Source organism: Polypterus senegalus, chromosome 11 (assembly GCF_016835505.1).
Source record: "Polypterus senegalus isolate Bchr_013 chromosome 11, ASM1683550v1, whole genome shotgun sequence".
Lineage (NCBI taxonomy): Eukaryota > Metazoa > Chordata > Cladistia > Polypteriformes > Polypteridae > Polypterus > Polypterus senegalus.
Genome location: NC_053164.1, coordinates 106,795,070 through 106,810,681, shown reverse-complemented (window position 1 = coordinate 106,810,681; position 15,612 = coordinate 106,795,070). Strand labels below are relative to the sequence as shown.

Sequence of the window (15,612 nt, the reverse complement as noted above, 5' to 3'; positions counted from 1 at the left end):
CTTTAGGATCTGCAACCTGTGGTTCCAAGTACACAACAAATCACTAGAGGGAGCTCTAGTTGACTAGTCTTATTCTGGATATGTACAGTAGCTGACCTGAATCCATATGTGATTTGGGGTAAAAGCAGAAGAGACCCTGAAATGGGCTTTCATGTTATCTCCACACAGATGCTTGGAGTGTTGTGCGCACTGTGATACTTAAAAAGTGTGATCTTTGTAAAAAAAAAAAAAAAGTACCATGAAATGAAATAGACCAAAAGGAGCTGGTTAATTCATAAGTCAAAAGACAGGCAAGGGTCATTTTAAAAAATCTGATTTCAACAAACTTGGGCAAAGGTAGAAAAAGCCAAAACTAACAAAAAAGAATTCCCTAACCAAAAAAACTGACACTCTCAAAACATTTGTTTCAGAAATATCCAATGCTTGGATACTGAACATAGCAGCTGAGTGATAATGACATGTGTCATAACACCAACAATTATGTGATAGCAACACACACTATTGCTGTATTATGACTATAAAGCTGTGTAGTTTCCTTGTTCCAGGTTCTACCCAATTTAATTTACAAAAATATCAAACCTTGTGAGACAAACAGATTTATACATTCAGACTTAATATTATTGCTTAAGCCCTATTTGCTAATGTCAACTACAAAAAATCTTAAGTGCAACCTTTGTGCCATTATGCTCATAGATAAGCAGACTGGCAAATTCTCAGTAATTATGCTATATCCTTGATGTTGCCAAGTCCAGTGCATCGGGATATATCACTTGGGCTCTGTACACACACCCTTAACCCAGACATTTATTCATGAGATCCTGTAAAATGTTCTGATATGTAGAAAAAAGACAGTTACCATTTGTTTATGAAATGACCAGAAGGGTTGGCAGGGGTCAAAACCATTTAACAAATCAAAATCTCAAATAGCCCAGTACACAAACAAAAAATGTATCTGAAAAAAAAACACACAGACTGTCTAAGCCTAATAGACTTCAGAAGCAATCTCCTAACCCATTTTTTTTGTCAGAAATCCAGAATCTTGGACACCAGGAGGTGTGCATCCCACTCTGAAATACCTCTTGGTAATGAGGTCAGAAAGGTCAACTTTCTGGTATTCAATGATGGCAATAAGATTGCATTGCTAAGCATAAAGTGGTCACTACTGCCAAAACACAAAAACTATGATAATCAAAATGGTGATAAAACCAATATGAATATGAAGATAACCACAATAAATTCCAAAAAGTATAAAATTAGAAAAATTGCAAAAAAAAGAAAAACAGAAGTCAATACCTATAACCTGGAAGGGTGAAAGGGACTTGTGTTTGAATATATTTGCAATGGATCAGTGTTCCAGCTTGGTTTAGTTACTGCCTTGGACCCCAGGGGCTGGGATAGGCTCCAATTTCATGAGAATCTATAACACAATAAGAACATTCAGAAAATGAATAGGTGGCACACAACATATACAGTAATTTAGTGTTTGAATTTTCTCTTAGGAAAGTTAAACTGAAATTGTAAGGCATTTTTCTGTCACTTAATTTATTTTTTTTAAATAGTTAATATATTGTATTTACATTATACAGTATTTAAATGCATTATTTGTTTATTTTTATGGTAAAATACTAGTAGGAAAAGCTAGTTTCTCTAAAAGACCACACATGAAAAGTGAATCAGAATGAGATTGCACCTCATATTTTTTCAGAAATTATATTTTTCCTTGTGCCCATGCCAGCAAATTAAGAATACTGAGATACATAAAAACAAAACTGTAAGTATAAACTAAAATTAAGAAATTAAATCCTGGCTTCCCCAAGGAACCCACCAACAGCTCGAGATTGAGCTATACAGGGGGTCCTCGGGTTACAACGTTTCGACATACGTTTCGAGTTTACAACACTCACTCCCATAAAACCTTAAAAAAATTGAGACATGAGAAGGAATAAAGGTAAGCATTTTTTTACACTCATTTTTTCTGTTACTACAGTACAGTGTACAGTACAGTATATTTATGTTCTTTTCTTTTTTCTCAGGCTTAGATTTTGTGTTTTTATGTTCTAGATTATGATTTTGCAAATGTGTTAAGATAGGTAAGTGACTTAGGCTAGAGTGTGTTTCAACTTACACCAAAATTCGGGTTACATCACTGTTGTAGGAACAGAACTGTGTCGTAACCCGAGGACCCCCTGTATGTTGCTAATGACAAAAAGGGCCTATATTTAAACTCCAGTGCATTTTACCTTTTTAATCCCAAATTCTCAAGTTTTAAGATTTCTCTAGAAAGAAATGCTGGGTTAACTAATGTCACAATTAATTTCACAATTTTGATAGTACATTTTTGTACAAACCGATGCCAGCTTTAGAAAATATATATAAATATGACTGGCCATACTTACCTGCTTTGTGCTGTCATGTACCTCCTATTCCTGAGTCTTCACTGCTGATTGGTCTCACAATTAAAATATAATTAATTTAAAAATCTTTATCAGAATGAGGTGATGAAACCTGATATTCCTACTTTATCTCATATGCCCTATATTGCAATTCCACTATGTCAAAAACCTTTCTAAGATACTACCTCACATTAAACACAATTGACTTGTTTTTCCACTTAATAAAAAATAGTTATTGGACTGTAAATGTTTTTAATTGGATATACTACAGTATAACCATCAGAGTGAGACCACATTTCCTTTCTTTTCAAAACATCTTAATCCTTTACAGGTCTAAATTGTCCCTTGGCATGCTTTCTCCTAAAGGTTTAATTGCTGTTTCATAACCAGAAACATATTGTAAAAACACAGAATTAAGAAATCACTATCAACTAAAATATATTAACACAGTTTACATAAGACATTTCTAAAAGTTAAAAAAGCACTTTTTGGCATATTGTAATAAAAGTAAACAAAGAATAAAAGGTAATATTATTGAAATTATGTTGAAACAAGTGTTAGCATTGTTACAACTCATGTTCAGAACTCATGTTCAGATTCTTTCCACATCACAAAGACACACAAATTAGGTTGATATGTGTCTTCAGTTGGTTCTCATATACTGTAATTTGCCATTGATTTGTGAATAAGTGCGCTCTGTGATATTCTTGTTTTCGTTCCTGGATTGGTTTCTACCTTGCACATAACACAGCTGGGAAATATAACTGATGGATAAACATGGGAATTCTTGAAATCTGAAATTGACAACTCAAAGTGTTAAAATGGTCTCACTGAAATAAAAATGGGTCCAGTAAAGTCAGAGTTGAGAGGAAAGCATAAAACATAAGGCCAAACTTAGAAAATTTTATAGAATGAAAAATGTCATAATATATTTATCCATTTCTAGCTCAAACTAGAGATTAATATATTCTTTGTGGGATTATGTAATTGAATGTGAGTGTAGGATATTCCCATCAGTGTTGGTTTTAAAAGATGATCAAAAGACAAGATAAAGATTAGGGGCAACCAACACCAAACTCTATTTAATGCATGGCTGGCTGGGCCAAAAAGAAAACATAAAATAACAAATGAAAATAAAAATGACTCATTAAAGTACCGTGTTTCTATATATGAATTCTGTCATTCACAAACATGGGTCTGCCAACTTCCTTACATACCATTTATGACTGAAGGGGAGGGGCTTCCGGAATGAATACAGAAGTAACATCAAGTCTGGCTGGATGTTTCTGTTTCTATAAGCAAAAGAGGAGAAGATGTTACCAACAGCACCACTAACATTTTTGGTATGGATTTTTTTTAAATGATGTACTATGTACTATCAAAAACAAAAATTCTTCTTTTTAAAATGATTTTTTTATTTGAGTCTATAACTTCTTTATATACAGCATTTTAAAGCTTACATTAATTTCAAGAAGCATTTTAACATCGTACCTGTATTTAATTCTTCAACTCTGTCTTCCGATTCTAATCACATAACTGTACCTGATAAAAAGCACATACAGTACTGTTTTCTTTGGGTATTTCTTAAGTAGTTAGTAGTGAAACAGAAGCACGTTTAGGGGATATCAAATTATGTAGGAATCAATTTGCGATTTACTTAAGAATTAACAAAGTAAGATTCAAATCTTGCAAAATGTATCTCGTTCCCAAGACAAAATTTCATATACATATATATAGGTACACACATAATACATCCATCCATCCATTATCCAACCCACTATATCCTATATACAGGGTCACGGGGGTCTGCTGGAGCCAATCCCAGCCAACACAGGGCGCAAGGCAAGAAACAAACCCCGTGCAGGGGCATCAGCCCACTGCAGTACACACATACAGGCATTCTCTTATATATATTCATCATTTGACCTTTATTTCCAAGCTTACATTCTTATCTACAGTCACTGGATTGAACAAAGCTACATATTAACTACCAGGGTAGTAAAATAAAAACAAAAAAATAAACCTCAGGGAGGTAATGTCATGATAATGCAGTCAAAGCACTTAGATAACAAGAATACCCCCTTTACAAATTGATAAGAAACAGAGATAGAACTTACACAAAAGTTGCTTTCACAGCAATTAAGATAGTATAGAAATCCAATGCAAAATAAGAAGTATATATTAACAATAGGCACACACAATAGTTCATCACCCACACACAAATTCACTTCATAAAGTTATCAAAAAATGTTTTTAATTCTTCTGCTTAAAGAAATGTATGTATTTACGCAGTAAATTAAACAAAGGCAAACACATTCTTTGTTTCAAATTTTTCTAAATAATAATACCAGATAGGCTTCTGATATTGAAGATATTGAAGATATAGAAGATGCACTTTTCTGTTCAATTATTTTTGACTGTACATAGTTAATTATAAAGTTATAAAAATGCTGTATCTCCTTTTTGCATTAACTCATTTTAGGTAATCTTTCTATCTTTCTATTGTGAGTGTTGTGCCATGCCATTCCACCTGGATGGAAGGAAGGCTGTAATGGAAGGACAGGGCATCCCAACCAGGATGGGCGTGGGTGCCTTGCCTGGATCCCCTGTTGGGGTCCTTGGGTGCCACCCGGAGGAGCTGCAGGGTATCGTTATACTCTCCTTGAAGGGCATCCATCTAATCCGAAAGTAGTTCCAATGTGCAATGATGTTGCACCGGGAAGTATTCCCAGGTCTGGCATAAAAGTAGCTGAGTTTCCTACATGAGTAGACATTGTTGGAAGGTAGTGGATGTGACTATGTGGGAGGTGTAGAAGTAGAAGGAAGACCTATTATTTTATTCTGCTGCCTTGAAAAGAGGGAACTGGAAACCTGTCAAGGTATTGTGTTGAATAAAACACCTCATATTTGAACCCAGAACTGTGTCATGCAGTTGTGTCTTGAGGTTTGGGTACTGCTATACCCTTTGGTGATCATGATATCATTTCTTGGCATATTTACCATGGTAAAAATGTTTGACAGTTAATTATTCACATAGGAATGCTGATTTTTAAAGTTTTTTGGGGAAATTTTGTGGATTTGCATTTCGGGGTGTACAATAAAGCATACCAACTTTACCTGTGTAACTTTATTATATTTCATGGATTTAGAACATTAGAACATTAGACCACTCTAGACGAGAACAGGCCATTCAGCCCAACAAAGCTCGCCAGTCCTATCCACTTATTTCTTTAAAGAAAACATCAAGTCGAGTTTTGAAAGTCCCTAAAGTCTTACTGTCTACCACACTACTTGGTAGCTTATTCCAAGTGTCTATCAATCTTTGTGTAAAGAAAAACTTCCGAAAGTTTGTGCGAAATTTACCCTAAACAAGTTTCCAATTGTGTCCCCGTGTTCTTGATGAACTCATTTTAAAATAACAGTCTCGATCCACTGTACTAATTCCCTTAATAATTTTAAACAATTCAATCATGTCACCTCTTAATCTTCTTTTGCTTAAACTGTTAAGGCTCAGCTCTTTTAATCTTTCCTCATAACTCTAATTTCTATTTATACTGTTGTTTTTCAGGTTTGTTTGTTGGGATAATACTGTACTTGTTCAAAGAGAAAAGGCACAGAACTGAATTGCACTGTACTTTCAAAGCCAACAGAATCCTTGTACCATGCACATTGGGCTTTGATCTATGTTTCATCGCACCAGTCATCAATCAGCCCTTTAATTCAAAAGCTGTGTCCCTTCGAATATTAGTCAACAGACTATTTTTTATTTATAAATTACTGTATTTGTAAAGAAAACATTATAACAGAACACAACTCAGTCAGACAAATGAGAATAACCCAGAATGTAAAACATGCTTTAAGAAAAGGAAAGAAAAACAGTATTCAGCTCCATCTCAACAAAGACAACAATGCAAATACAGAGAGATAAAAAAAATCTATGTATGTAACAGGAAATAGAACAAAAACAACAAGTATATTTACTTTAGAATTACTTTATATTAATAGGTTTTTTCCAATTTCTAAAAATGTTTTGAACAGATCATAGTAAATGATGGTAAATTGATTCTTTCTAATTTGAGATAACAGAGGACATTGCTTTCATACTGAGTTACTGAGGGTGGATTGAGATTCTTTCAAAATAAGTCTTATGCAAGTGGTGTGGTATAGGGTCATTACCAATGATTTTTCATATCACACCTGTAACTCTTCTGGTATTATTCCAAATATTGCTATTGAGTTGTTAGGATTTATTTTAAATATGAGGTTACACAAGAGATATACTAAATTTGTTATCACAAAAATAGTTTAAGTATAGGACATTCCCAAAACATATGGCCTAGTGATACAGGCACATGATAACATTGCTCACTGGTTTGATCTTGCTCTAAGCACATTTCTGACAATCTTAAATGAGATATATGTGGTTGATGAAAGATTTTTATCTGAATTATGGTATGTTTAATGCATATTAAACTAGAATACAGTAATTGTATGAATTGTTGACTCCCATTCATTTTCCAAAAGTTTAATTGAAAGACCCTTTTTCCATTGTTCACTAAGATCAGTAATGAGTCAATCATTATCCAGACCGCTATATCCTAACACAGGGTCATGGGGGTCTGCTGGAGCCAAGCCCAGCCAGCAAGGTAGGAACAAATCCCAGGCAGGGCACCAGCCCACACCAAGCACAATTTAGGATCACCAATGCACCTAACCTGCATGTCTTTGGACTGTAGGAGCAAACGGAAGGAAACCTATGCAGACACGGGGAGAACATGCAAATTCCACGCAGGGAGGACCCGGGAAGTGAACCCAGGTCTCCTTACTGTGAGGCAGCTGTGCTACCGCTGCACCACCGTGCTGCCCTCAGTAAAGAGTATATTCCTTTAAATATTATTATATACATTACTTTCACAATGCCATTCACCCTAGCTACCATCGGCCTCAGGAATATATTCTGAATAAGTTAAAGGTGCTGTGTAGGTTGCAATTCACAAAATGTCTAATTTGTATATAATTGAAAAAGTATTTTTCTGGATAATTAAATATGAAGTTTAATTCAAAAGATATAAATACTTTATAAATATAGAGATCTCTAACTATTGCACTCCTGAGCATCTTCCATAGATTAAATTCTGCATAAGCAAGAGAGATGGAAATTGGTGATTATGGGTGCACAGGAACAACAGAGAAGAACTACTCTGCCTTAAAATGTATGCATACACTGAGTTGGTCCAATATCTTTAGGAAATGTTTGACTACTGGACTGCTGGTAAATTGACTATAATTAGTGTAGAGCTGGTCAGAGTCTTCTTCTTCTTTCGGCTGCTCCCATTATGGGTTGCCACAATGGATCATGTTCTTCCATACCTTTCTGTCCTCTGCATCTTGTTCTGTTACACCCATCACCTGCATATCCTCTCTCACCACATCCATAAACCTTCTCTTAGGCCTTCCTCTTTTTCTCTTGCCTGGGAGCTCTATCCTTAGCATATTCTCCCAATATACTCAGCATCTCTCCTCTGGACTTGTCTAAACCAACGCAATCTCGCCTCTCTGACTTTGTCTCCCATCTGTCCAACTTGAGCTGACCCTCTAATGTACTCATTTCTAATCCTATCCATCCTTGTCACACCCAATGCAAATCTTAGCATCTTTAACTCAGCTACCTTCAGCTTTGTCTCCTGCTTTCTTGTCTCACTAACATCCTGTAGACCTTCCCTTTCACTCTTGCTGATATCTGTCACAAATTACTCCTGATACTCTTCTCCACCCATTCCACCCTGCCTGCACTCTCTTTTTCACCTCTCTTCCACAATCCCCATTACTCTGTACTGTTGATCCCAAATATTTAAACTCATCCACCTTCGCCAACTCTACCCCTTTTTCAACTTCCACCATTTGGTCCTTGGTTCTGCCCTCACTCTCTTCCTCTTCGTGATCTCCAACGTCATCCTATAGACCACCATTCTATGCTGCTTAACTACACTTTCCCCTGCCACCACTTTGCAGTCTTCAATCTGCTTCAGATTGACTCTTTTGCATAGGATGTAATCTACCTGTGTGCATCTTCCTCCACTCTTGTACGTAACCCTATGTTCCTCCCTCTTCTTAAAATACATATTTGCCACAGCCATGTCCATCCTTTTGGCAAAATCCACTATCCAGATCTATCTAGCCCTAAATGCCTAACATCTAAGTGATAAATATAGGAGAGGCTGTGAGGGCTCCATCACAAGCACATTACTTTACCGTCAGAAGATATGTTGCTGTATTATATTCAATTAGAATAATAAAAATTAACCACAACAAAGAAGAGTAATATTCTGATCTCAGAATCCTCTCTTATATTGTCTTTATATAATGTTTAAATGCTAATTAAGATTATCTCAAAATCCATAATTTCTAGTATTCTAAGAACACACAACTATGGGAACTATGAATTAAGGAGCAATTGTATAACATAAATATATTCTAACCAGGCAATCTACATAACTCTCTCTTTTAAAGTAGTTCAAAGTAGTCATCCTGTTCCACATGAATAAATAATTTTATTTAAAATTTATACTTTTTGCAATTACCTGTCCTGTGCATGTAATATTTTCTATTACATTTGATTATGTGATAATTGGTAATGTGGTAGTATTAAATCTATAATCAGTAATATACACTGTAAAGCACCTACTCAAATCAAATTTGGGTTACATTTTTTAAAACAGATTTTATGCATTCAACAGACATTGTTGTACAATACATTGCATAAATTAAATTACAATGGCTAACAACTGGTGATCTGTGCTGCAAGTCAAGAAAACAGGGACAGTACTTTAGTTAGAAGTGCTCCACCTAGTGGTTGTTTCTAGGTAATCTATATTTTAATTTTACTTTCCTGACTTGCAGCCACTGGACTACACTTGTGGAGTTATTTTTTCATAGGTTCTCAGCCTCCAATGCTTTTGTAGTGACTTTCACCATCACAATGTAAACCTTTCATTGAAAGAGGATATCCCTATCATGTTACTTAAAGGGCATTAAACTGAAACAAAAGCAAATTCCACATACCTTTTATGTGTAATACAAGTCAAAAATGTGTTTGGTGTTTATGTGTATCTGCTGTTAACTGAATGTTTGCTTTTCTATTTCCTGAGTAGTCAATGTATTTAGAGAGATTATCAAAAAAATGATAATTAGTGTAAGTAGTTGACAGTTCAATAAATATGAAAACTGAGTTTTAATAAACGTCTGACTTAAGCTAAAGAAGTGCCACTGTGTAAGGAAGTGGCATCACAATTTGCTCCATTGTTTTATCTGCAATATGCAATCACATGGATAGCAGCAAACAGAAAACAAGCTAACATAATGATGTAAACTATTATATTAGCCTACTATTAACAAAAAAATAATTAAATAGTATGTTAAATCATGTGCAGACTAGTACATTTAATGTTACCGTGTTTATGTAGTTAAAAATATATTATGGCAGTATATTAGTTAAACATGTACTTTGGCATTTTGCCTTTACTCGCTATCACATGTGAGGTAGGACTTACAGAAGGATGGTGAACTTGAAGACATTGTTATGTTGCCTTTACACAGCAGATTTTTATCAAAAATTTTGCAAACCAATATACACTGAAAATGTCATAGTTTTTCATTTGATCCACATGTACAACTTAAGCAATGAAACATCTTTGAGTGCTGTAAGTCATTTTGACACAAAAACATTTACAAATTTACTAGCTGCCCTCTGTCACAGTACAAAATTCATGAAAAAAACTTTAAGTAACTCTCTTTATTATGTCCCATTTCAGTAGAAGCAAAAATATTGTGTCCACTATTAAAACTTACTAGCAATGTGCAAGATCTATATATCAGTTATACTGTAGTTTACCAGTAACGGTGGGCTGTACCATAGCGTGCAGTAAATACACTTGACTTGAGCATTCATAGTTTTCATACTCTTTCTCTGTACGTTTAGCATTAATTTGCTCAGAGATTGATGCGCTTGCTGCTTCCTGAGCAGCTCTTCTTCTCTCCACCCTAGCGGCCTGCTTCTTCTCTTCTTTCGTCTGCATCTTTTCGTGTTAAAACTGATTAAGTCAGTGTTTGTGTTTTCTTTTAATTTTTCACTTAAGCTGGCACTTAAGTCTTCAATCTGCCTGAAGAATTATTTAAGATATGAAGGGGTAGGGGAAGTGATGGCGATGGTGGTAGGGATGAGAATGGCACCGTACGCATGCGCCACATAGCCGCCTTGCTGAGAGTTGATTATACAATAAAATAAAAAGAGGAATACCCTTGGAGGTCGATCTTCATCCTGAAAGCAGATAGTAGACGTCATATAGTATATGTGTACCAATTTTCAGGTCAATTAGTCAAATGGTTTGCGTGCTACAGCTGATTTAAAATCCTAGACTGACAAACAAACAGTCATGGTAGCGTATTATATATAAAGATATACACAGCTCAGAAAAAGTGCAGCCTTTTTGCAAGATAGAAGAATGCTGGACGTATGCTGTTGGTGACTTAAAGAGTTGTTGAATATGAGGATTTAGTGCTTCTGATATGTAAGCTTTTCTAAACTGAAAATATTTGATTCTTTAGCCTTTTACAATATACATAGATTCTAGCAATCAACTCAAGTTACAATAATAAACAGACACTAGGGCTATAAAAAATTATTTTCATCCACCTAATACAGAAAATACAGAAACAAAATGAAAAACAAAGTTCTACCTGGTTCACACCCTTTGGTCCTTCTTGTCACCTATTTAGTTGGTGTTATATAAAACACTGATAACATGAGTGGCCAGGGTAAGCACCACACCCCTCCAACCCTGAACTTAAACTGTTAGCTAAGAAAAAATGATAAATTATTTTACAATTCATCCCTTTTTGCATTGATGACTTTGTAAATATCCTTCGTCAGCCAGTATAATACCAGGGACAATTCAAATGTCAACAGAGGTTTCCTTTCTTTTTGTTCTCAATGCTAACATAATTCATTCCACAAAATGTGCCCTTGTACAATTTAAATAGCCTGTAGTTCCTTGCTTAACAGGATGTCAGTCAGCATGAAATCGAACTTTATTATTTTGATAGTAATTATTTTGGCTTTATCACTTTGTTTTTTTTTAAAAGGCTGATAAATTTTATTTTCCTAATTATAATTTCAAATATACCTGTGGAAGTTTTAATTGTTTTATACAGTATCATCCTGGTGCTTAAAGTTAAGCATTTATTATCTCCTCAGTCCTCATTATTTTTTTCTTTTAAAATTAATATCTTTATTTTGAAAATATTGTCCTCTGTGCTGATCTTTGCCTTGCACCCAATGCTGGGATAAACACTGGTGCCCTATAACTCTTGATTGAAGTTTGAGAATGTTATGCTCATTTATCATTCATAATTTAACTTTGTGAGTGTTTTTAGTATACTGGACATTAGTATATATGAGGGACGTTCAAAACATTTCTGCACTTTTTTAACTCTATTAAGAATTTCAAAAACACTCATACATCACATTTCAACATAGTCACCTTCATTTGCGATGCAATTTTCCCAGCGTCGTACCAACTTTTTAATGCCCAGTTACTACTCCTTCCACCATCACCGTTTCCAACGAAAATATAAAAGAGCAGAAATTTTTTGAGCGTCCCTCATATATACAGTATGAAACTGGGATTTTAATAAAGAAGATGTAACTATAGTTGTTTGCATATAGACTAGTGCTACCACTTTACAGAACTTATATGCAGTCTGTGGTGCCGTACCTGTGTAGTTTGCTTACTCCCCCATAGGTTTTCAAGATGTTCAGCTTCCTCCCACAGTCCAAAACATGCACTAAGATCATTTGATAATCCTAAATAATCCTTGTTTGAATGATTAAGGATGTGTGTAATGGAATTTGTCTCATATGATTTGTACCCTTACCCAAAACACTTCCCCTCTGGGACACAAACAAGTCTTATCCTCTGTGCATACAGTGAAAAACAAACTTCTTGCATAATCAACCCAAAGGACAACTTTGTTAGTTTAAGTGATTATTTGGACCTTGTGGTTGCGGATGCTTATTTTGTAGTAGGTTCACTCCAGATATGCATGAGGGTGCCCTATGATGGAATGCCACAGCATCTAAGGTTGGTTTCTGAATTGTGCTTATACAACTAGAATACACTTCAGCCCAAAACCTAAAAATTCGGCATGAAACTAAAAATGAATCATTGACTGATTAAAAGGATGGATGAAAGACATTGTTTTTAAAACCTATAATTCTGAGCAGCAAAAAGGGGTGGCCTGGACGAACAGTTAAAAACTGTGGACTCCTAATTTAATTACTTGTAGTATACTATATTTACTCTATTTTATGATGTTTTACAGATTAGCTTGACCCAGGAGAATTCTTACTGATCATCCATTTCCTAACCTGCTTATCCAATACATGTCTTGGGCAACAATATCAGAAACCACCCCAGTATATCATAGGACACATTCTTACACCAGTGCATACTTGGGCCAAAACAGTAACCAATTAATCTTACATATATGTCTTTGGAATGAGTACCTACAGTATGCAGGCTTGTGTCAATAATTGCATGGAAATATTTTTTGACGTTTGCCATTTTTTAATTATTATTCTATGATAATCAAATGCACTGTTTAGAATGGACTTAACATTTATTTTCTGTCTTGAATTCCTCCTTTCATGAGTTGAGGTGCTATTTTACAACTGCACTTCACTTTTAAATCTCACTGGGTTGTCTTCTTCGTGGTGTTTTCTTGCACCCTTGCGTTTATGTGGACTCTTTATTTCCCAGAGCGATGGATTGCAGCAGACAGCTTTGTGTGAGCATGAAAATGCCTTAGTATGACCTGGCCTTCCATCCAGGAATGGTTCCTTCATTGTACTTGCATTTTCCTAATTAAGCTCCTGCTTACTAAGATTCAGTTTTACACTCCATCAGTGTTCAGTGGCACTGCATCATCCATGCAGGCCTCTCTCACAGTTGTGTTACAAGAGCAACAAATAATTAAGCACACAGTCTTCCAACAACATTTGCTGGGTGAATTCAACTTTCCCCCAGATATTTCAGAGGCAGGCTTCTTTCACTAAATCGCTGAAAGTAGATGGCGCCCTCTTTGGGGGATGAACCAGATTATAACTCCCTTACAAACGGTGAGTTCCTCAACTCACTGTGTCCTATCTTGTCGTATTCCCAGCCCTGCCCAAGTCCGGAAAAACATGGTAAGGGGAAATTTAGGTGAGGCTCTAAAAGTCACTTACACATTTCTAAAACCAGCAATACGCAAGTTTTAAGTATGTCTTATTCACGGAGTCTTCAGCGATAAAAAGTAGTGTGTTCTTTTAGCAATTTAAGATATTAACAAATCGGTGACTTGTGAATTTACGGAATATTTATAAATAAAGTTACGCAGTTATACACCCGAGAAAAAGTGATCCACATGCTGCACAACTTCATGCAATTACAGGGGCTCAGGGAATCTAACCAGTCAAGGTAATGACAATTCTAGTGAGCTAAGAAAATGGATAAATAAAATAACAAGGTGTACTACGGAAAACGATCTTTCATTTTGATGCGAATCTGTGATTGGAATATAATACGAGTGATGGGCGGGATTACAGATATCACTTAGGCTATAAACGATATCGCGAACTTGGAGAATTTGTTATCGTGCATCAAAATGTAAAGGCACAAAAGAGTTATAAGACAGACAACTTAAATGAATATAATAAACGGCACGGAACATAAATAACGAATTAACAAGTTTCCGAAAACTGGTTATAAATAAAACCTGACACGACGAAGTAAAACAGACTGCAGAGGCCATCCATTGGAGGATTGACGAGGGTGTCTGTTCAAGCGGCGGGGCTTGCTTCAAGTCAAAGGGGCGCTAGCGGCCGGCAGCGTACAACAGCCAGGTGTGCACTGCACAGAAAAGGAGGGTGGGAGTGATATGACAGCAGCACATGAAATGACCCGATAGAGTAACAAGTAATACATTGGGCTTTCGAAATTACCGAGCGACGCGTTTTGTGCTGGCTGTCAGTGCAAAACTCGAGCTTACCAGCCATAGGAAAAAAGAGAGGCCCTTAGAAGAACTGACAGGTTTTGCAGAACTGTTGTCGCCTTCCGAGCGAGAAGGATGAAGCTGGAATCAGACAGGATGGCTCTGCTGAAGAAGCTCTGGAGGGCGCGCAAGCTGCTTCTTGTCGTGCTTATCCCGCTGTCGCTGCTCCCACTGCCCTTAATTCACCCGACTAGCGTAAGTATTACCGCCTTATCTCCTCTTCTCTTCCCGGTAAGGGTTCCTTTAGAAAAACAACTGTAAACATTAAGATAGTCGCGTTCGTTGAATAAAATAGCTTAATTTAATTGCATGTCTGATCCCGAGCGTCGGTTCAGTTTTATTTTTGCAACGATCCATTATCATCACAACGGAGCTGCTTGAGACAGTTGGCTGAAAAGAAAAATATCGCTGACGTAGAACCCACACATTACTACATTTATATATAGTGATATACTTAATAGTACATCCATCAGTTCACTTTATGCAGTCATAAATTAAGCTAAATTGAGGTGCGCTGGGGACCATACGCTAACCCGCTGCAGTTTCAGGCGCGTACCCTGAGCCAATTCCCGAACGGGCACCGGTCCGTATAAATAGTTATAATGACAACTAAATGGAAGTTATAGCCCCAGTATTTATTATTAATCGTTGCAGTTCATACGACCTCAAAAGGTATAAAGCACAGCGTCAAATGCAGTCCAAACAAAGTTAAAGGGATGGTGGTTTGGAAGTGCGCTTTTTAAATAATGAACTAGTGACAGAGGTAGAGCGTTACCTGAGATTATTTTAATTAAATCTAACAATTTTTAAACACCTTACTCCAATTGAAGGTCCGCAGAGCCGCAGCCTATCCCAGTAGCATGAAGGAAGGATGCAGGAACCAGCCCTGGACGGGGCGCCCACATGATATTAAGAATAAAATAAATTATTTTTTTAACATTACTTTGAAAAGGGGAAAAATAGCCGACTTTACGTATACTCTGCCTCATATTTTAATGTTCATTACCTATTTAAAGGTATTTGGAAAATTACAGTCAATAACCTGTTGAAAATGTACTGTGTATATAGCATTGTTGCAATGATAAACATGCTTAGTAATATATTTAAAAGTAGTGTTGTCATTTTGTTA

General features: G+C 36.0%; 1 protein-coding gene and 1 long non-coding RNA gene across 4 annotated transcripts in view; one reads left to right on the top strand and one right to left on the bottom strand.

The window, feature by feature from the left end:
- slc13a4 (solute carrier family 13 member 4) overlaps positions 1-15,612 on the top strand; it is a 167,838-nt gene that overhangs the window by 54,719 nt on the left and 97,507 nt on the right. Inside the window, exon 1 of one of the 3 annotated variants that reach the window (XM_039769451.1) lies at positions 13,970-14,678. The exons of 1 other annotated variant lie outside the window; for it this stretch is intronic. In XM_039769451.1, coding sequence (XP_039625385.1) covers positions 14,559-14,678 — 120 coding nt within the window. In that variant the 5' untranslated portion in view covers positions 13,970-14,558. Of the gene's footprint in view, positions 1-13,969; positions 14,679-15,612 lie in introns of those variants that run through there. One more of the 3 variants, XM_039769454.1, reaches the window with a different exon arrangement.
- On the bottom strand, positions 1,309-14,554 carry LOC120539420. Its single transcript, XR_005635613.1, has 3 exons — positions 14,481-14,554; positions 3,611-3,685; positions 1,309-1,417 (listed from the first exon to the last, which is right to left on the bottom strand). It is a non-coding gene; the product is annotated as an uncharacterized LOC120539420 (long non-coding RNA).